A 21,700-nucleotide genomic window follows, 5' to 3' on the forward strand; every position below is an offset into this window, starting at 1 on the left:
CGAGCGAAGTTTGTAAGCAAATCAGAGCGATGGAAAATGGAAAGATTTCTTCGCCCACCTGTGCCCTCCACATCTTTGAGTGAAACGGAGAAACTGACACCAAAAAGAAAGAGAAAACACGATGAAGCCTTCCTTCAGTTTGGATTTACTAGCATAACTGAACACAACAAGGAAAGGCCACATGTCTGCTGTGTGGTAACGTCCTGTCTATGGACAGCATGAAACCCAACAAGCTCAAGAGACATTTTGAGACACAGCGTAAAGAATATGTAGGCAAACCAAAACCTTTCTTTGAAAAGAAATATGCCGAGCTGAATAAGCAGCGAGTGTACTTCAGAAAGACAACGACTGTCAGTGAGTGAGCCTTGAAAGCATCTTTTGAGGTGGACGAGTGTCTTGTTGCAAAGGCTATGAAGCCACATACCATCGCTGAGACTTTGATATTGCCAGCTGCCACTGAAATGGTAAAAACGATGTGTGGGGAGGGAGAAGTGCAAAAACTGAAGACAATACCATCGTCTGATAACACAGTGAAAAGAAGGATAGATGCCATCGCTAGTGACCAAGAGAGCACACTAACAGACCGACTACGAAATTCCCCAGCCTATGTTCTACAAACGGATGTCAGCACAGAAGGGAGAAATGCCCAGGCTTTGACATTTGTTCATTATATGCAGGAGAATGCTATTCACCAGGGTATTTTGTACCGTCTCCCTCTTCCTGAACAAGAGACTGCCAAGGCAATGTACCATGTCTCCACAACTATATGGAGACAACAACATTCCATGGGAGCGTATGGTAGGGTTTTGTACAGATGGGGCTCCGTCTATGGCGGGGCGGCGAGCAGGCCTACGTACGTTAATCGTGGAACTGGCGCCCTCTGTCGTGTGGAATCACTGCATGATTCATCGTGAGCGACTGGCATCTAAGGAACTGAGTGTGCTCATCACAGACATACTGCAGCAGGTTGAAGCCATGGTGAACCACATCAAACCACATCCACTGCGTGCAGGTCTACTTGCTAAACTATGCGGCGATGTGGGCTCTGAACACGACAACTTGCTCTTTCACACAGAGGCAGGGTGGTTGTGGAGAGGGAGGGTGCTGGAGCCATTTTTAAGTTGAGAAATGAACTGTTGGTGTTTTTCATTGATGTGAAAAAAAACCAAACAGATTTTGTCGACTTTCTGTGTGACCAGCAAAAAATGCTCCTCTTGCGTATGTAACGGATATCTCTGGAAAACTTAATGAACTGAAGATAAGCATGCAGGGAAAAACAAGAATATCGTGCAGATGAGTGACCGTGCTGATGGATTCAGGAGGAAACTCACATTCTGGAGAGAAAGCCTTCCAAAAGCAAACGTCACCCCTTTCCCCCAGCTGAGCAAGTTTCTAACAGACACGGCATCGATGACCAGTGCTCCGCAAAGATGATGTGCCAGCCCCTGAAACGCCTACAAGAGCACTTTCCCACTTACTTTCCAGACTTGGATATGTCCAAGTTTGACTGGGTGAGGGACCCATTCCACTGTGCTGCAGGCTCGGTGGACCCACCTGCCACTGCTACTGAACAGCTGATTGAACTGAGCTGTACAGAACACAACAGGGACCGCATTCACGAGTGGCGATGGAGGAATTCTGGTTTGGTGCAACAGAAGAGTACCCAGAGATCTCACAGTGTGCTTTAAATCTGTTGGCTCCTTTTGGGAACACATATTGCAAAAACAAATACCGGTGTGAGTTCCACTTGGAAAAGGAGAAGGAAAAGCAGAGATTAAGAGGAAAGGAATGGAGATATGGCAGACAAGGTGGGAGGAAGACCAGAAAGGAAGGGGGTTTTACAAAAGAAGAAGAAGAAGAAGAAGAAGAAGAAGAAGAAGAAGAAGAAGAAGGAAAGACATACTTGTGTGAAGTGGATTTAGTGCTCTTGTGTGCATGAAGTCAAAGCAGTGTTGGTGAGTGGATGTAGCTGCAGAGATGAGATGCACTCTGTCTACTACACCACCCAACTTTGAAAGGCTGCAGCGAGATGTGCAAGCTCAACTGCCCCATTAAATATCTGAGCGACACCAACCATGGGTCCTGTGGGAGGGGGCTCTGAGCAGTCTGAGTATGTGTGTGTGTGTGTGTGTGTGTGTGTGTGTGTGTGTGTGTGTAATTTTCGTATGGTTTTTTTCCCCTTATTTGTATATTGTGTTTGTATTGTGTGTGGGAAAAAGTAGATGACTCATAAAAAACTTGATAACAAAAAAGAGACACCAATCATAAAACACAAAACACCTAATAAATATACAGAGTTGTCATGGGTAGAGCCTACATGTGGTCTAAAATGAACATTTTCTTGCAGCAAATTAATTCTGGTGTAATTGTAGAGTGTCTGGGGTCAGTGGAGGTTAGTGACTTCAAAGTGGGGTGACGAGCCAGAACAGGTTGGGACCCCTGCTTTACATGGTGTTGAGGCTTTGGAATAAAGAGTCTCTTACTGCTCTCCAGACGGGCAGCCAGCTCCTCCTGCTTCATACTCCTCAGGAAGTGCTGGGTGATCTTCAGAAGTGCCTCTCTGGTACTCCTGCTCTGCTCCTCCTCTTCCCTCTGTCTCCCTAAGCACTCTGGGTAATCTGAACTCAGAACCTTCTGGAACCTCTTCAGCTCCTTCTTCACAAAAGTGACAATGTTCTCCTCAAGCAGCTGGAAATGAGTCAGTATGTGAATTAAAGTTTCATGTTAAAGTCATGGAACAAAACATCAAGCCCATCTGTCACTGATTAAAAACCACTGGTGTGAACAGTGGAGCATGAAGACCATCATGACCAGAATGATGTTTTTCATTTCATCTGTGGGTGAAGTAAAAGCTGTTCATGTACATTTACACACCATAAATATGGAGTCCAGGTCTGTTTGATGCTCCTGGACAGACTGACCACTGAGAACCTCTGACCTCTCCTGGTGGTCTCTGTGGAGAACACATGACATGTTAGGTCTCTAGACACACACACACACACACACACACACACACACACACACACACACACACACACACACACACACACACACACACACACACACACACACACACACACACACACACACACACACACACACACACACACAGGAGGTTACAGGTGTTGTGTAGTGATGGATGCAGGTAGAAACACAAGGTGAACACCACTGTAAATACTGATGTGGTTATTAGATGAGATGTTCTGAGAGAAGAAACTGAACCAGCAGAAGGTTCAGACCAATTCCATGTGTCATGACTTGTTACTACCTCTGTCTGTTCAGCAGAGTCTGATAACAACCAAACTATCTGTTCATATCAGCTGTTCAATTCTGACCTCTGTTCAGTAGAGGGGTGTCCATCTTTGAAATCAATAATTCGTCCTATAGAGTGGTCACTCTTCATGGACACACAGCTGGGTGCAGGGGGGTCTGGTCTCTCCTGATGGGTCCTGCTAGAAACAGAGGAAGACTAATAAATCTTGTTCTGAAGATGTATTAAGTAGGTATGGGTCAGAACAGTCGACTACTGTGTCAGCTTTTGTATGTTTAGATGTGAGGTTTTTATCTTGTGTCAGTCCATCAAACTTTATTTGAATCCCATCTTTCATACAGGTTAGTGCAGTTCAAAGTGTTTCACACATGACTGACAAGCCCATAACAACACACAACAATCTGACACAACCTGACAATAAGGAACATATATACACTTGAATAAAAGCTCGACAAATAAACCAGATAACATAGATTAAAAGGACAAAACTAAACAAAGACAAGTAAAATTGATAAAAACATGATAATATTAATAATAATAAAATAACAACATAAATACAATCTAATAAGTGAGTAAGATAAAGTAAATAAGTAGATTGTAGATCTTTTATAATGATGTTCCCGATGGATCTGACTAGCTTTTCTTAATGTGTTAAAGTAATTAAATAGATGAGCCAGCTATATGTAGATTAGTGCTACGTCAGTTTGGCAAATGACTTTTCTGAGAGGGAATCGCTGGTTGTTAGTAAGCAGCGTGTTACTGGTAGGGACACATTATGGTTGTTCGAGTGAACGCACTGATCTTGTCCGCCAGGTGAGGAAGGTGCTTGTCTCGGCCTTGAAGCTGAAGATTTAATTCATTCAGCTTTCAAGTATATCGCTGAGATAGGACAAGTTCATCAGAAATTGTTCTTCACTAAACTTGTTTGCAACTCCATGCATACCCTCCTCCTCCAGAAACACCCGCATTTCCTCTCTGAGCTGAAAGACTCCCGACAACACTTCACCTTGCGAGAGCCACCTAGCGTCGCTGTGAAACACCACAGCTGAATGTTCAGCTCCCATCTCCCCACAAAGTGCAGAGAACAGCCGCGCTCTCAGGGGTCTTGTTTTGATGACGCTGACCACGTAACAACATGGGTCAAAACCTGGTTTAGGTCCGGGCTAATCAGTCTTGATGCTAGCGCTGCTCTGTGTATGACACAGTGCGTCCATTGTGCGTTTGGCGAGACCCTCTTGATTAGTGGCTGCAGTCCCTTCGTTTTCCCTGCCGTGGTCTGTGCACCATCCGTGCAAACGCCCGCACAGTTCTCCCATTTCAGCCCAGGTTCTGTCAGGTACCAGTCCAGAAGCCTGAACAGCTCATCAGCCGTCCTGTACTTGGGACGTACCTGCAGCACAGCAAGTCCTCACACAGTGGCTCTGACGTGACAAAGCCAACACGAGCAATAAACAAGCAGTCTTTACTGCTGTCAGTAGCCTCGTCCACTAGCAAGGTGAAACGTTTGTCTTTCAGTTTTTCAGTGAGTTGTTCTTCAAGGTCATTTGAAAGGTCGCATATACGTCTTGCAACTGTGCCATTGGACAGAGGGACAGCCTTCAGTTTTGCGGCGCTTGTCTCATCAAACATAGTTGACACCATATCTAAAGCCACAGGAAGTATGAGCTCCTCTGCTATTGTGTGTGGTTTCTTGCACTGGGCAGTTGTGTATGTGACTTTGTGTGACGCCATTAGTGCTTTGTTGTTCACTGATGCAGGACTTACAAAGCCATGCTCCTGCTGACGGTATGCACCAAGTCTTCTCTGACAGAACTCCAGTGGCTTGTTGACATGACCGGGGTGTAATGTCTCTAAGTGTCTTCTTCGTGTGTTTGGTCTCACAGTACCAGCTGCCAGTTTTCACACATAAAATACACACTGGTCTCTCCTCATCTCCCACCACATTCACTGTGAACCCAGGAGCAAGACAGGCTTCGTCACATTGTCTTAACTTGGTTTTTGGTTGATTACCGTCAGTGAAGCACTTTGTCTTGTTTGTCTCGGAAGCATCTCCTGTCTTTCTTTTCGTCCCTGTCAAATGTCTCTCCATTCTGAGAACCTACAGACTCTGTCTCATGAAAGCAGGTTTTGTTGATTGTTCCACCGTGAAAAAGATTCTGACGTCAAAACAGTAGTTCCAGTCTACATTCCCCACCGGTCACACATGTGACCCCTGTCATACCCATGTGTCCCCCAGGGGGGCGCCACACACTTTGAGAAACGCTGGGTTAAAGGAAGTATTGTAAATGCTCATAGGTATCAGGAAAACACAAATCTTGCCATAAGGAGAGCGTCCTGACTGGCTGCATCACTGCCTGGCATGGGAACTGTCCTGCACACAACCACAAAACCCTGCAGAGGGTTGTGGGACGGCCCAGGACTTCAGAGGATGTGGGTTTCCCTCCATCCAGGACATATATAACGGACGCTGTGTCAGCAAAGCCTGCACAATTATCAAACATCCCAGCAACCCCAACTATGGACTGTTCCAGCTGCTACCGTCAGGCAAGCGGTACCGCAGCCTCAAAGACCGGACCAGTAGAACCCGGAACAGCTTTTTCACCAAGCAACCAGGCTTTTGAACTACGAACATTAACGACACTAAGCCTGGTGCCGGACTGACTGGTGCTGACCTATGGTCTGCAGCGGATCATCAGTTTACATCAGTTTACCCACACACACACACACACACACACACACACACACACACACTTGCTTTGCTTTAGGTTGTCCGTCGTGTCCGATGATGACAATCCTGCCTCTGTCACTTGTGAGTCTTCTTATGGCTGTAAAGCCCAATCCGCGATCCACAATGTCTGCCACAGACAGAACAGGTGAAATCACTGACTGGGGGTGTAGGTGTGGTACTGGCTTCATGTCTCTTCAGACGTCTTCTGGTCCGTCGATCACCGCGGTCCTTCTCAAGGTTTTGCACCCCTTGTTGACAGAGCTGCCGCCAGATGGAGCGTTGGGCGGCAGTGTCTTCCAGCTGGCTCGGGTTCAGGCCGCACTTCTTTATGATGGTCTTCAGCTGGTCTTTGTACCGTTTTTCTGGCCCCCTGCCAAGCGGCGGCCAAGATGTAGCTGGCCATACAGCACTTTACGCAGTAAGCGCTCCTTTGGCATCCTGATGATGTGACCGAGCCATCGAAGTTGGTGCTGGGTGACGGTAGCCTCCATGCTGATGCAGTTGGTCTTGCGGAGTATTTCAGTATGGGGCACTCGGTCACGCCAGGTCATCCTCAGGATGCATTGTAGGCATCTGATGTGGAAGGCCTCAAGCATCCTGAGGTGGTGGCTGTACAGGGTCCACGCCTCACAGCTGTAGAGGAGAGTCGTGATGACAACTGCCAAGAAGACAGATATTTTGGTGTGGAGGTTGAGGTCTTTGTTTTGAAAGACCCTTCTCCTAAGTCTGCCAAAAGAGGATGACGCTTGTTTAATCCAGCTTTGCATCTCCCTGTCGATGCTGCAGTCGTCAGAGAGAAAGCTGCCCAGGTATTTGAAGGATTCCACTGTTGCAAGTGGTTTGTCGGAGATGATGAAGGTTGGTGAATGAGATGGAGGAGTAGATGCCCACTGGCATACTACTTCAGTCCTTGTCACATTTATAGAGAGCCCCAGCCTACCATACGCCCTTGTAGCAGCTGCAAGGGTAGCTTGTAGTGCCTCGGATGTGTGGGTCACAACTGCACAGTCATCTGCGTACTGTAACTCGATGATGTGCTCAGATGTAATTTTTGTGACCGCTTGGAGGCTACGGATGTTAAATAGGTTTCCATCTAGTCTGAAGTCCACAGTAACCCCACTGTCCTTCCTGATTTCCTTGTGGAGCAGCAATGTCACACACAGGAGGAAGATGTTAAAAAGAACTGGAGCAAGGATGCACCCCTGATGTACCCCTGTGCACACCCTGAAGGGCTCAGATTCCTGGCCTCCAATGGTCACACGTGCCATCATCCCCACGTGAAATCTTTGAAGGATGTTGACAAACTTTCGTGGACAGCCAAACTTCAGGAGGATGTTCCATAGGATGTCCCTGTTGACTGTGTCGAAAGCCTTTGACAGGTCGATGAAGGCTATGAAGAGGTTCTGATGTTGCTCCCTGCACTTCTCTTGGAGTTGCCGTGCTGTGAACACCATGTCCACAGTACTCCTATTCCTCCTAAACCCACACTGTGACTCAGGCAACAGCTCCTCTGAGATGTGTTTTACCAGCCTGTGTAACATGAGTTTGGCCAGGACTTTTCCAGCAACAGCCAGTAGTGAAATGCCACGGCTGTTGCCACAGAGGGACTTGTCTCCTTTGCCTTTATATATGGAGATGATGTTAGCATCCCTCCACTGCTGAGGGACAGTTTCGTTCTTCCATACGTGTGAGATGAACAGGAAAAGTGCACGGGTGCAGAGGTAGCCTCCCTGTTTAAAAATCTCTGCAGGGATACTGTCAGGGCCAGCGGTCTTGTTATTTTTCAGCGACCTAACTGCACAATGAACCTCTTCAAAGGTTGGTGGAAGGTCAAGGTCTTGGATGGTGGGGCGGACAGGTAGTTCATCCAAGATCGAGGGATCTGTTGGGGAGGGCTGGTTCAAAAGAGTCTCAAAATGTTCTGCCCATCTTTTTGTGATGAATTTCTGGTCTTTTATGAGGGTGGTACCATCATCAGACTTCAGGGGGGAGACAGAGCAGTTTCTTGGGCCGTAGATGGTTTTCACTGCATCATAAAAGTTGTGCATATCATTTCTATCGGCATGGGATTGTATTTCATTTGCCTTCGATATCCACCACTCATTCTGCAGGGCACGCAATTTTGACTGCACCTCTCTCCTGGATGCTTGCCATTGTTGCCGGAGTGTAGCTGATGTGGGATTGTTGAGGACAGCACTGTGTGCTTTATGCATGCCTTTGAGTATGGAAGTTATTGTGCCTGTGTTGTCATTGAACCAGTCCTGGTGTTTTCTGCTCTTGTAACCGATGGATTGGGATGCTGCCTTGTAGAGTCTGGAGCTCACGGAAGACCATTTCCTGTCAATGGAATCATCCGTGCTCAAGAGAAGCTCAATGTCTTCCAGGTTTTCAGCCAGAGAGAGGCGGAGATTGTTCTGGACCTCAGCCTTTTCTAGCCGGGTACAGTCAAGCCTCTTCTTTCCTGACCTTTGGAGACGAACAGCAGGGCGTACCTCCACCTGGAGCCTGGTCATGATGAGCCGGTGATCTGTCCAGCACTCAGCACCTCTCATTGCACGAGTGAGTAAGACGTCTTTTGTATCAGCACGTCTCACAATGATGTGGTCCAATAGGTGCCAATGTTTGGAGCGTGGGTGCATCCAGGATGTTTTGTGCTTGTCTTTTAATTGGAAGAGGGTGTTTGTGATGGTCAAGCCATGCTCAGCACAGAGGCTTAGGAGGCGCAGTCCATTTGCATTGACTTTCCCAATGCCATGCCCACCAATGACACCACTCCACACCTTGTTGTCTTTCCCCACTCTGGCATTGAAATCGCCCAGCAAAAAGATCTTGTCCTCCTTGGGTATATGACGGAGAGCCTCATCTAGTGACTGATAGAAGCGGTCCTTTACGTCATCCTCTGATGGCAGTGTTGGTGCATAGGCACCTAGGAGGGTGGCATAACGTTTCTTGGCCAGAGGGATCCTGAGCGACATGAGTCTTTCACTTATGCCAATCGGTGTTTCAGTGAGTCTTGGTAGGAGGCTGTTTTTTATTGCAAATCCCACACCATGCTGATGTTGTCCTCCTGCAGGGTATCCCTTCCAGAAGAAGGTGTAGGTGTCCTCCTTCAGGGAGCCTTCATCCAGGAACCTGGTTTCACTGAGTGCAGCAATGTCAATATTGTAGCGATTGAGTTCCGCTGCAATTAGTGCAGTCCTTCGCTGAGGTCTTTCGGCATTAACGTCCAGCAGAGTTCTTATGTTCCATGTTGCCAGTTTAAAGGGAATTATTTTCTTTTTTTTATTTCGACCGCAGAGTGGAATGTCCCGATAGGTGCGGTAGCCTATCCAGAATGTTTTGAGTGGGCAATGTTTAGGCCACCTTTCTAGGCCCCTCCCCAGTTGGGGTGAGCAGTGTGGCTCCTAAATAGGGCTGCTCAGACACACAGGGGTCTGCCGAGAGCAGCTGCCACTCAAGCCCAGCTGCTGGCGACCATGAATAGCCCTGTGCCGCTGGCGTGCAGGGGTCTGATTAGGAGCTTCCAGTGCATTCATACCTGCTCCCGTCACCAGACACCTCATCGCCGCCAGACTTTGATCCATATTCCGGTTGCTGGTCTCACCGAGGCAGAGGTGGATACCTGCGCAAAGAGATTATTTACAGTGCCGCTGGGGGTGCGCATGTCCCAGCGGCACTTCTTCACTGTGAGAGGGTGGGATCTGGTGGCAAGGGGGGCCCAAGACGACCAGCACTCTTCCACAGCTGCAGGAGGCTGCCGGAGCTCCAGTCTGTCAGAGGACTGCCTATCGTGCGCCGCCATGCACATTGCTTTTCTCTCAGGGTGTGCTCCCCTAGCCTTTGTCGTCCTACACTTACCCACAAGGCAGTGGGACAGTGGTTGGTCAATGCCAGGGTGTATCCACTTCACATGGGCCTGCGCATTAGACCTCTGGGGACCACTGTAGCTCCGAGATCCCCTACAGTTTAGCCAAGGACCACAAGGTACCCAGTTACCGTGTGTGGCCACGAGGACGCACTGCAGGAGTCTTGGCGGTAGAGAGGCTATGTACTGGCAGGGGAGACTTACGCACTCGGCTCCTCTTTTCACCCCCGCAAAGAGGGCTAGCCGGCGGCAGTAGCTGAGAGCAGAGAGTAGCAAGCAGAAGCAGCATGTAGCATGCACTAACTACAAGCACTACTACCCCAGTATTACTGCACTGACGCATCACACACGCCCTGTGCCGCTGGCACACACACACACACACACACACACACACACACACACACACACACACACACACACACACACACACACACACACACACACACACACACACAATTTTGCATACAAAAATACACAATATGCAAACTACACACATATAGGCACATTTATCAAGGTAGAGCCAACACACACACAGCACCTTACACACCCCACACACTACTTATTATTATTATTACTGCTTTCTGTGTTGTTTTGTTGTTATGTTATTGGTGTTGTTGCTGCAGTGTTGAGGAGCCGAAACATCAGAATTTTACTCTCTTGTACTTACAGAGGCAACAATAAAGGATTTTGAAAGAAGACAATTTAATATTGGAACAAAGACAAAAGTCATTTGAAATATTTTGGATCACCTTGCCTTCACCAATTCACCACATCAGCACAGTAAATATTGTCAATAATCATCACGCTGTGATGAATGGGACACACACCCAAAGAGAACATCTCTGTTGGACATTGTTATTGGACACGTGAAGAGAACAGTACTGCCCCTCCAATGCAAGAGAGGAACAAGAACTTTGGTTTTAACTGATGGTCACTATAGATGTGACCATAGACCTCACCTCTGTTCAGTAGAGGGGCGTCCATCTCTGAATGTAAGAGGTGGATCCATAGACCAGCCACTCTTCATGGACACACAGCTGGGTACAGGGGGGTCTGCTCTCTCTTTTTCTCTTTTTTCATTTCCCCCCTTTTTTCTCCGAATTGTACTTGGCCCCCCCTCTCCCGAGTCGTCCCGGTCGCTGCTCCGCCCCCTCTTCAGAGCCGGGGAGGGCTGCAGACTAGAGTCTGGTCTCTCCTGATGGGTCCTGCTAGAAACAGAGGAAGACTATTTAATAAGTCTTGTTCTGAAGATGTATTAAGTAGGTATGGGTCAGAACAGTCGACTACTGTGTCAGCTTTTGTATGTTTAGATGTGAGGTTTTTATCTTGTGTCAGTCCATCAAACTTTATTTGAATCCCATCTTTCATACAGGTTAGTGCAGTTCAAAGTGCTTCACACATGACTGACAAGCCCATAACAACACACAACAATCTGACACAACCTGACAATAAGGAACATATATACACTTGAATAAAAGCTAGACAAATAAACCAGATTACATAGTTCAAAAGGACAAAACTAAACAAAGACAAGTAAAATTGATAAAAACATGATAATACTAATAAAATAACAACATAAATAAAATCAAAAAAGTGAGTAAGATAAAGTAAATCAGTAGATTGTAGATCTTTTATAATGATGTTCCCGATGGAGCTGATTAGATTTTCTTAATCTCTTAAAGTGATTAAATAGATGAGCCAGATAGATGTAGATTAGTGCTACGTCAGTTTGGCAAATGACTTTTCTGAGAGGGAATCGCTGGTTGTTAGTAAGCAGCGTGTTACTTGTAGGGACACATTATGGTCCACATGAAGTTATGGTGCAAATAAAACACATGACTGATAGAACAATGTGTATACATGCAGCATCTCTTCATTGTGAATGTGTGAAGGCCTGAATAACAATCATAGGTCTTCATTGAAGTAAGTGGGTCCAGGAAAAGTAGAGCCTAATTAATAGAGCTTCCTTGAGACCAACTAGTCGACTATTCACTCAGACAACCTCCCGACTAGTCGACTTGGAAAAAACTGACTCTACCATATTTCTATTTTGTGTCTGTTATAGGAGCCCTTCACATCATGTGTGAATAAAAGAATGTAAATAGGAAAATATTTATTTTGGCAGTGTGATGGCTGAGGTGATAGGCAGCTGTTTTAAGGAAACAGGTTAAAGGAAGTAGTATTGTAAATGCTCATAGGTATCAGGAAAACCCAGTTCTTACCATAAAGAAGACAATTTAATATTGGAACAAAGACAAAAGTCATTTGAAATATTTTGGATCACCTTGCCTTCACCAATTTACCACATCAGCACAATAAATATTGTCAATAATCATCACACTGTGATGAATGGGACACAAACCCAAAGAGAACATCTCAGTTGGGCATTTTTATTGGATACGTGAAGAGAACAGTACTACCCCTCCAATGCAGGAAAGGAACAAGAACTTTGGTTTTCACTGATGGTCACTACAGATGTGACCACAGACCTCACCTCTGTTCAGTAGAGGGGTGTCCATCTCTGAATGTAACAGGTGGATCCATAGACCAGCCACTCTTCATGGACACACAGCTGGGTACAGGGGAGTCTGCTCTCTTCTGATGGACTGGACTTCAACACAACACAAACAGACCTTTGACTGATGATGTCATGATGACATCACTGCTGAGCTCTGAGATGGAGACCAGTCATAGACCAGTTAGAGATCCTCATCTTACCTCTTAGCTTTGGTCTGGCTGTCATGTTCCCCAGACAGAGTGGATTTGGAGGTAGAACCTCCCTCCTCTCTCTCCTCAGACACATTCATAGCAGAGTGTAGACCTTCACACAAACACACACAACATGCTGTGTTAGCTGGACACATTATTTCCATAAGCTTTTCATCAGAGGATCAGTTATTTGTAGGCTTGTCATCATTAGTAACATGTCACATACACACATTGTATAAAATACTAGAACCCCCTGCTGTCTGCATCTAACAGACTGACCAGAAACATCCAGAAAGAAGGATTTGAAGCCTTGTGGTCCATCGAGACCTGGACTGTTTAACAGATGGTTGTGTTAAAGGGGGTGGATCTCAGTGTTGGAAGGTGGTAGTGTTTTCTACACTCAGTAGATGAACAGTAGATAAAATGTACTTCAGTCAAACTTATCCAAGCTGTCAGAGCAGTTGTGAGACTTCCTGCTTAACTCACCAGCAGAACGAGGAGAGACAACACACTATAACCTGTTGGCAGCTGTTGGTTCTGTCTGGATACCACTGAAAGGAAAACACAAAACATTCTCATGAAATGTTCATCTCAACACCAAAGTCAGACAGAAATGCTGGAAATCCTCATACAATGAATTCCAATGAATATTCACATCTGAAAGCAGCACATAATGTTGGGTATTGGACCCCTGAAACTGGTTGGTTGGATGATTGACCACTAGAGGGCTCCGGTCAGAGAGCACAGAATCATCAGTTTGAGTTAAGTCCTTTACTTGCAGAGTGGTAATAGTTCCAGCAGTACAAACGGTACAGCATAACGGAGCATATCTCTATAGTTTCTGAAATAAACACAATGAACACAAACGCATGACCGTCTGTGAGTTGTTACTGGTAGCCAGCATAACAAAGCATTTAAGCATCGCACAATGAAATCTGCATCCTCTCAGGAATCAGGAACAATTTATTGTCATTTCTTACATGTACTTGCATACACAAAGAAATGACAATTCATTTTCTCCCAGCCCACAGAAGTGCAACACAAGAAACACACATCCAGAATTTCCCAAAAACACCACCACCAAAAACACACAAAACAGAGAACAAAGCAAAAAAACAACAAGCAGTTAACAACACAGTCCACTCAGTGCAACGCAGTCCACAAGATTCCTCTGTCCACAGAACGAATTGCAGCCAGGATGACTGTGGTATGCACGTGTAGCGCCTCTCTAGCGGGTTTGGCTATAGTGAGAGGTGGCTATCCTGTGTTCTTTAAAACCTCTCATCAAATAAGTGGGGTGTCACTAATAAACATATCAGTGTTTAACTTGTGTGTGTGTGTAATCACTACTTAGTAGGCTATATGCAATACTCTTTTTCTTAATTACCTTAAAATATCAAAAGTAATCATTCAACACCACTGTGTTATGAGAAGTTTAAAATATTTACTTAGAAAATATTGTTCAGTATGTAAATGCTTCGTTTTCAAATATCTTTTGAAATCTCCCGGTCAAATGCATATACATACACATTGAAACATAAGGGCCCAAGAAAAAGAAAATAGCCGGCAATAACCTAGCCTACTTTCAAATACCCAGTTCAAATGATGCAGGCCTGAGTGTAGCTTGTGAACGTTGTAGCCTTAAACCAAATGGCTGCTTCACCTCGCAGGCAAAAACAAAATGGCTGCTTCACCTCGCAGGCAAAAACAAAATGGCTGCTTCCCCACGCAGGCAAAAACAAAATGGCTGCTTCCCCACGCAGGCAAAAACAAAATGGCTGCTTCACCTCGCAGGCAAAAACAAAATGGCTGCTTCCCCACGCAGGCAAAAACAAAATGGCTGCTTCCCCACGCAGGCCAAAACAAAAGAACGGTACCTTTCCTCAATGGAATGTAGCCTCCAATACACAAGGTCCAAGGCGGCGGCAGCAGGAGCAGATATGACAAGAAGATTCACGATGGTGACGATCTCGGCAAAGTCCACCACTCGGCAACGCTATCCGGCTCCGTCGGGGTCTTTGTTCGTCGTCCGTGTCGCAGTTCCACACAGGCTTTGCTAGTCGAGGTCGCTGGTCGCTAGCTTGTTAGCAAAGTCCATGCAAAAGCACTAGCCACTAAGTCAGCAGCTAACTTAAACTTCTTTCTGTCTTCTTGTGCTGAGTAGTTCACTCAAAACGGACAGAAATATCACCATTAAAGTTTAGTATAAGAGTCCTGGTTGAACACTTTCACTAAAAATGGTGCACACCTTAACACAACATTTCGTGTTTTTCTTTTCAGCAGACAACACGCTACTTCCCTCTTACTCCTTCGTCGCTCACTCTCGACCCCCTCCCTCGCCCTTTGACCTCCAATGTGATTGGCTCATTCACCAGAGTTTGAAAAAAAAACTAACTTCACAAAACATTTGTGTACCTCTTTCTTCCTATTCTTATGGGCATTTTTAAAGCATTTTCACATATATTATTACACAACAAATATTTAACATTTTTAGATGCTGTATTCAGTAAAACATGAACATTACCCAACATGCATTTCTCTCAGTGAGCAAAATCATACCTTCCTTGTTGGTCAATGAATCTTAACAATTTAACCGTAAATTCTATTCATTAAACTATGAAATTATTTATTCAAAATGATATCTTATAATAATGAATACATTTCAACAGGGTTACACATGGGCTAGCAGTTAGCTTAGCATGCCCCGCTTCCGCGTCCTGTCCGACCGCTCTCGGTGTTTCCTCCCCGGGCGCAGCTCCAGGCAGGGGCCGTGGTCCCTGGATCCATCGTACGAAGCAGACCAGGCTTCCTCAGCCGATCCAAAGCTAGCTTCCCAGGCAGACACCTGCGACACACCTGGTGAAATCAGGTCCTGTCACAGCCTCTCGCCCTTGACATCAAAGCGATCGCCCCTGACACCTGCTACACCAGCTGACACCTGCTACACCAGCTGACACCTGCTGACCCCTCCTTCACCCCGGCACGCCAGCTGGCCATCAAGCAATAGCCCTCACCCTTAAAAGGCCTCCACTGTGGACCAGTCTGCGCTGGAACGTCGCCTTTCATGGACTTCTGCCTGCCTGTCTACCTGCCACTGAGCCAACTCCTGCTCTACCCCTGAGATCGGTCACTTCAATAAAGACTTGATTCTTCCCTTACCTGGTTGTCCCGTCTGCTTTCGGGTTCTTTCCTGATACGTGACAGTACGTTCCAGCCACTATGGACCCAGCAGACCATTCCACTACAGACCTGGCCACGGTCTGCCAGGCTGTAGCCAACCAGGAATCGGTCCTCGGCCAGCACAGCCAGGTGCTACAGGGGATGGCTGACGCCCTCCGTGAGCTCGGCTCAAAGATCTCCGGAATCCAGACCCAACTTAGTGCCTCCGCTAGCCCAGGATCCGCCCCTCCAGCTCCGCCACCCTCAATGCCATCAACTTCGGCAAAGGAACCATGGGTTGCCCCGCCCGATAAGTATGATGGAGATTTTGGACTTTGTCGCCCTTTTTTGATGCAGTGTGAGATTGTGTTTAACCAGCAGCCCCAGTCATATTCCACGGATGGAGCCAAAGTCGCTTACATCATGGGTCTTCTCCGGGGAAGCGCTCTGGATTGGGCTACAGCGGTGTGGGAGATGCGGGCCTCCACTTCCTCATCCTACGCTGAGTTCACCACTGCCTTTCGCCAGGTTTTTGATCATCCCGTGCGGGGAAAGGATGCGTCAAAAAGACTGATCTCTCTCCGCCAGGGTTCCCGCAGCGTCGCTGACTACTCAGTTGAGTTCCGTACGCTATCAGCGGAGAGCGGATGGAACAACGAGTCCCTCCAGGCCGGCTTTTCCAACGGTCTAAGCGAATCCATAAAGGACGAATTGGTTTCCTACCCCGAGCCTGGAGGGTTGGAGGAATTGGTTACCCTGGCCATTCGTGTGGACAACCGTCTCCGGGAGCGGAGGAGAGAGAGGACGCGCCGCTTTCCTGGTCACAACAACTTTCCATGGGCCACACCTTCAAACTCTGGGGGCCGAGCTCGCTCGACTGAGGCTGACGTCCTCCGAGAAAGTCCGAGGCGTGACTCTTCCCCAGCTTCGGAGCCGATGCAACTCGGGCGCTTCCGGCTCAACCCGGAGGAGCGTCAACGCCGCCTCACCGAGAACAGCTGCTTGTACTGTGGTCAGCCTGGTCACTTTCTCGCCTCCTGCCCTCACCGTTCCGTCAAACTAGCAGGCTCACGAGGGAGGGGGAGGATCCTCGTGAGCCTAACTGTCTGCCCTCTGTCTCCTCGTCCACGTACCCAGTTGCAAGCTACCATCAGTTTTAAAGGTCAGTCCACTAAACTTTTGGCTTTAATTGACTCTGGAGCTGATGAAAGCTTTTTGGATGCAAGTGTTGTGAAGCAGTTAGGTCTTGCCACTGTGAGTCTGGACCAGCCTCTTGAAGCTAATGCCCTGGATGGACGTCTCCTAAGACCGAGACGTAACCTCTAAGACCGAGCCTGTGCGCCTCCTGTTGTCGGGGAACCATCAAGAGGAGTTAAGATTTTTTGTTATCGATTCTCCCTTTGTTCCCATTATACTTGGTCATCTCTGGCTGGTTAAGCATAGCCCCCATATTGATTGGTCATCGGCCAGAATTTCAAGTTGGAGTCCCGTCTGTCATGCCATATGCCTCCAGTCTGCTCTGCCTCAGTCTGTCCCCTGTCAGGTGTCAAGCTCTGAGACCTCTGACCTGTCACTGGTGCTTCCAGAGTACCATGACCTCCAAGCCGTGTTCAACAAGCAGCAAGCTCTCTCCCTGCCTCCTCATCACCCCTATGATTGCGCTACTGACCTGCTGCTGGGCACTCCCCTCCCCAGCAGCCGTCTATATAGCCTCTCCAAGCCTGAGCGGGAGTCCATGGAGAGGTACATCAAGGACTCCTTGGCTGCTGGTCTTATTCGCCCTTCTTCGTCACCCCTTGGTGCGGGGTTCTTTTTTGTGGCCAAGAAGGACAAGACCCTCCGGCCGTGTATTGACTATAGAGGCCTCAATAACATCACAGTCAAGAATAAGTACCCTCTGCCCCTCATGACTTCTGCTTTTGATTCTCTCCAGGGAGCCACAGTGTTCACTAAACTAGACCTCCGCAATGTTTACCACCTGGTCTGGGTTCAAGATGGAGATGAATGGAAGACTGCCTTCAACACCCCCCTGGGGCATTTTGAATATCTGGTGATGCCGTTTGGTCTCACTAATGCCCCAGCTGTCTTCCAGAGTCTGGTCAATTACGTCCTACGTGACATGATCGATCGTTTCGTTTTTGTTTACCTGGATGATATCCTGATTTTTTCCAGAGACCTGTCAGAGCATGTCATGCACGTCCGCCAAGTCCTTCAACGGCTTCTGGAGAACCGCCTTTCCGTAAAAGCAGAGAAGTGCGAATTCCATGCCCCTTCAGTCAGCTTCCTGGGCTACATCGTGGCCGATGGGCAGGTGAGAATGGACCCCGCCAAGGTCAGAGCGGTTCTTGAGTGGCCAAGCCCGACCAGCCGTAAACAGCTTCAGAGGTTCCTCGGGTTTGCCAACTTCTACAGACGGTTCATTAGCAATTACAGCCGCGTTGCGGCCCCACTAACCGCTCTTACCTCCACCTCCAGATCGTTCCTGTGGACCCCTGTAGCAGAGGCAGCTTTCCAAGCCGTCAAGCACCGCTTCACCACAGCTCCTATCCTCATCCAGCCAGACCCAACCAAGCAGTTCGTTGTAGAAGTGGACGCCTCTGAGATTGGGGTGGGGGCGGTCCTTTCTCAGCGCTTTAGTGAGGATGGCAAGACACACCCCTGTGCCTTCCTGTCTCGCCGTCTTCCCCAGCTGAAAGAAACTATGATGTGGGGAATCGTGAGCTCCTGGCGGTGAAATTGGCACTGGGGGAATGGCGACATTTTCTGGAGGGGTCTGAGCTTCCTTTTATAGTGTGGACTGACCATAAGAACCTGGAATACATCCAGTCAGCAAAGCGACTCACCGCGCGCCAAGCCAGGTGGGCGCTCTTTTTTGGTCGTTTTAACTTTTCTTTGACGTACAGACCTGGCTCCAGGAATGCCAAGCCCGATGCTCTGTCTCGTGTGCATGGGGAGGAGTCTGAGCCCAAGCTCCAACCTGACACCATCGTTCCCTCTACCTGCGTGGTTGCGGCTGCGGCTGTCACCTGGAACATTGAAAGGGAGGTCATGGCAGCACAACAGACTCAGCCTGACCCAGGTAACGGTCTCCCTGGGCGCTTGTTTGTTCCAGATGCTGTTAAATCTAGTGTGTTGCAGTGGGCTCACTCTTCCAAACTCACCTGCCATCCTGGATTAACCCGTACCCTAGCCTTCCTCCGTAGGCGGTTCTGGTGGCCTTCCATGACGGAGGATACTGGGTCTTTTGTTTCTGCCTGTCCTGTTTGTGCCCAGAATAAGCCCTCCACTCGGGCCAGTGCCGGTCTGCTGCGCCCCCTGCCTGTTCCACACCGTCCCTGGTCGCATCTGTCCTTGGATTTCGTCTCTGGTCTGCCCGCCTCCGACGGTAACACCGTTGCACTGACTGTTGTTGATCGCTTCAGTAAATTTGTTCACTTTTTGCCCTTGTCTAAACTGCCTTCGGCCCGAGAGACTGCGGATCTGCTGGTCAGGGAGGTTTTCCGGGTCCACGGTCTTCCCCGTGATATAGTGTCTGACCGTGGCCCCCAGTTCACTTCTGCTGTCTGGAAGGCTTTCTGCTCTGCCATCGGTGCCACCGTCAGCCTGTCATCGGGGTTCCATCTTCAGACCAACGGCCAGGCCGAGAGGGCCAACCAGGAATTGGAGACTGTTATCCGCTGTCTGGTGTCTGCCAACCCATCCTCTTGGTCCTCACAACTTCCCTGGGTAGAATATGCCCATAACACTCTGCCATCGTCTGCTACTGAGTTGTCCCCTTTTCAATGCCTTTACGGCTATCAGCCTCTCCTTTTTCCTTCTCAAGAGGTAGACATTCCGGTTCCGTCTGTCCAGGCCCATGTCCGTCAGTGCCGTCGGACCTGGCGGCGAGTCCGTGCTGCACTGCTCAGGGCCTCCGGCCGTTACCAGCGCTTGGCGGATCGTCATCGCACCCCTGCTCCGGACTACTCCCCCGGTGACCAGGTATGGCTCTCTACCAAGGACTTACCCTTGAAATCAGACACTAAAAAACTGTCCCCCAGGTATATTGGTCCCTTTCCCATTGTCAAAGTCATTAACCCCTCTGTGGTCCGTCTGAAGCTGCCCCGCACTCTCCGGGTTCACCCTTCCTTCCATGTGTCCTGCCTCAAACCTATCTCTACCAGCCCTCTAGTTCCTCCGGCCCCCCCGCCCCCCACCTCCTCGTATGATCAACGATCATCCGGCTTACACCGTTCGTCGTCTCCTGGACTCTCATCGCTGCGGTCGCGGCCTGCAGTATCTCGTGGACTGGAAGGGATATGGCCCGGAGGAGAGGTGTTGGGTCCCTCGTCACCTTGTCCTGGACGCGAACCTCATCCGGGACATCCACAGGACGCACCCTGACGGGCCTGGTAGGTCGCCTGGTGGCGCCCCTCGGAGGGGGGGTACTGTCACAGCCTCTCGCCCTTGACATCAAAGTGATCGCCCTTGACACCTGCTACACCAGCTTACTCCTGCTACACCAGCTGACACCTGCTACACCAGCTGACACCTGCTGACCCCTCCTTCACCCCGGCACGCCAGCTGGCCATCAAGCAATCGCCCTCACCCTTAAAAGGCCTCCACTGTGGACCAGTCTGCGCTGGAACGTCGCCTTTCATGGACTTCTGCCTGTTTGTCTACCTGCCACTGAGCCAACTCCTGCTCTACCCCTGAGATCGGTCACTTCAATAAAGACTTGATTCTTCCCTTACCTGGTTGTCCCGTCTGCTTTTGGGTTCTTTCCTGATACGTGACAGGTCCACATCAAGTCAAACAGACCTTCTTGTTGTGGTTTCACCGCCCCGAGCTGCCTCCCCGGCACATTCCCACCACTCCTCCAGCTCAGACGCGCCGGGAACATCCGGGAGCTCGGTTCGCGCTCTGAGGGGACGAGCACTGCGCTGCACCAGGTGTTGGCCATCATCCATGAGGCGCACCTGCGGCAGTCAGGCAGCCTCTACCAGAAGCCTCCCGGACCGCCTCTCTGGACTTGGACGTACAGAGCCCTGCGGTGAAGCTCTGACAAGCCTGTTCCAGTGACTCCTGGGCACCCTCTTCTGTGTCTGTTCCCACGCTGCTGTTTTGTTCCTCAGTGTTTAACTCCCGTGTTCCTGTTTTTCCTCTCGCTGTTTTTGTTTCCCTCCGCAACTTCCACGCTCCCCGCGTCTCCCTCGCCCATCGTCCCCAGCGACCATCACATCTCCCCGGACCCCCTCCAGCGATCTCCCTCTGCGTCTCTCTCCCTGGACCCCTCCCTCCGCGTCTCTCCCCCTGGACTCCTCTCTCCGCGTCTCTCTCTCTGGACCCCTAACGCCGCGCCTCTCTCCCTGGACCCCTCCCTCCGCGTGTCTCTTCCTGGACCCCTGCCTTCGGATTTGACTTCCTGGATCACGGACTCGGACTTCCTCGGACAACCCCTCGCTCAACGGATTTGGACTTTGGTAGCCAGGCGCGCGCACATCGTCTCAACACCCCGCCAAACATCTCTCCATTATTACACGTAGGACAGATGTTGCAAGTTAGACACCAGCTTTCATTACACACACGTAGTATAGCACACATCTCACAAACAGACCCGCTATCCGCACCATGTAGCCCCCCCACCTCAGATCCACCTCCCTGTTATTATTTTGAGCAGTTTGTTTGTTTTATCCTGCATTAAAATCGCCTTCGGGTTTCTCAGGACTCTGTGTCCGTCTGCCTTTGGGTTTCGCTGCGCTGGCCTCTGGTCTCCATTTGAGATCCATAAGACTTCTATCTTCATCCGTAGAGGAAACACAGAGAGAAGATGCTTCTTGTTCTCTTTGGTCGGTCCTGGATGTCTGTGGACATTTGACCACATCTTCCTAACCTCAGTATCAACGTCTAGAAACGTCAGAATGACATCAGACCAGTCTAACCAGTGGTCGGGTCTCGTCTGTGCCAGACAAACCACATATCAGGTGGT

At 48.9% G+C, this 21,700-nt stretch overlaps 1 protein-coding gene across 1 annotated transcript in view; it reads right to left on the reverse strand.

Annotated features, from left to right (window-relative positions):
• The window catches only part of LOC130126110 (uncharacterized), a 96,891-nt gene that overhangs the window by 30,860 nt on the left and 44,331 nt on the right, over positions 1-21,700 (reverse strand). The window contains 7 exon segments of the mRNA XM_056295472.1: positions 2,484-2,688; positions 2,875-2,953; positions 3,336-3,452; positions 10,824-11,072; positions 12,359-12,475; positions 12,583-12,685; positions 13,060-13,084. Coding sequence (XP_056151447.1) covers positions 2,484-2,688; positions 2,875-2,953; positions 3,336-3,452; positions 10,824-11,072; positions 12,359-12,475; positions 12,583-12,685; positions 13,060-13,084 — 895 coding nt within the window.

The sequence above is a fragment of the Lampris incognitus genome, chromosome 16 (genome assembly GCF_029633865.1).
Source record: "Lampris incognitus isolate fLamInc1 chromosome 16, fLamInc1.hap2, whole genome shotgun sequence".
Taxonomy (NCBI): domain Eukaryota; kingdom Metazoa; phylum Chordata; class Actinopteri; order Lampriformes; family Lampridae; genus Lampris; species Lampris incognitus.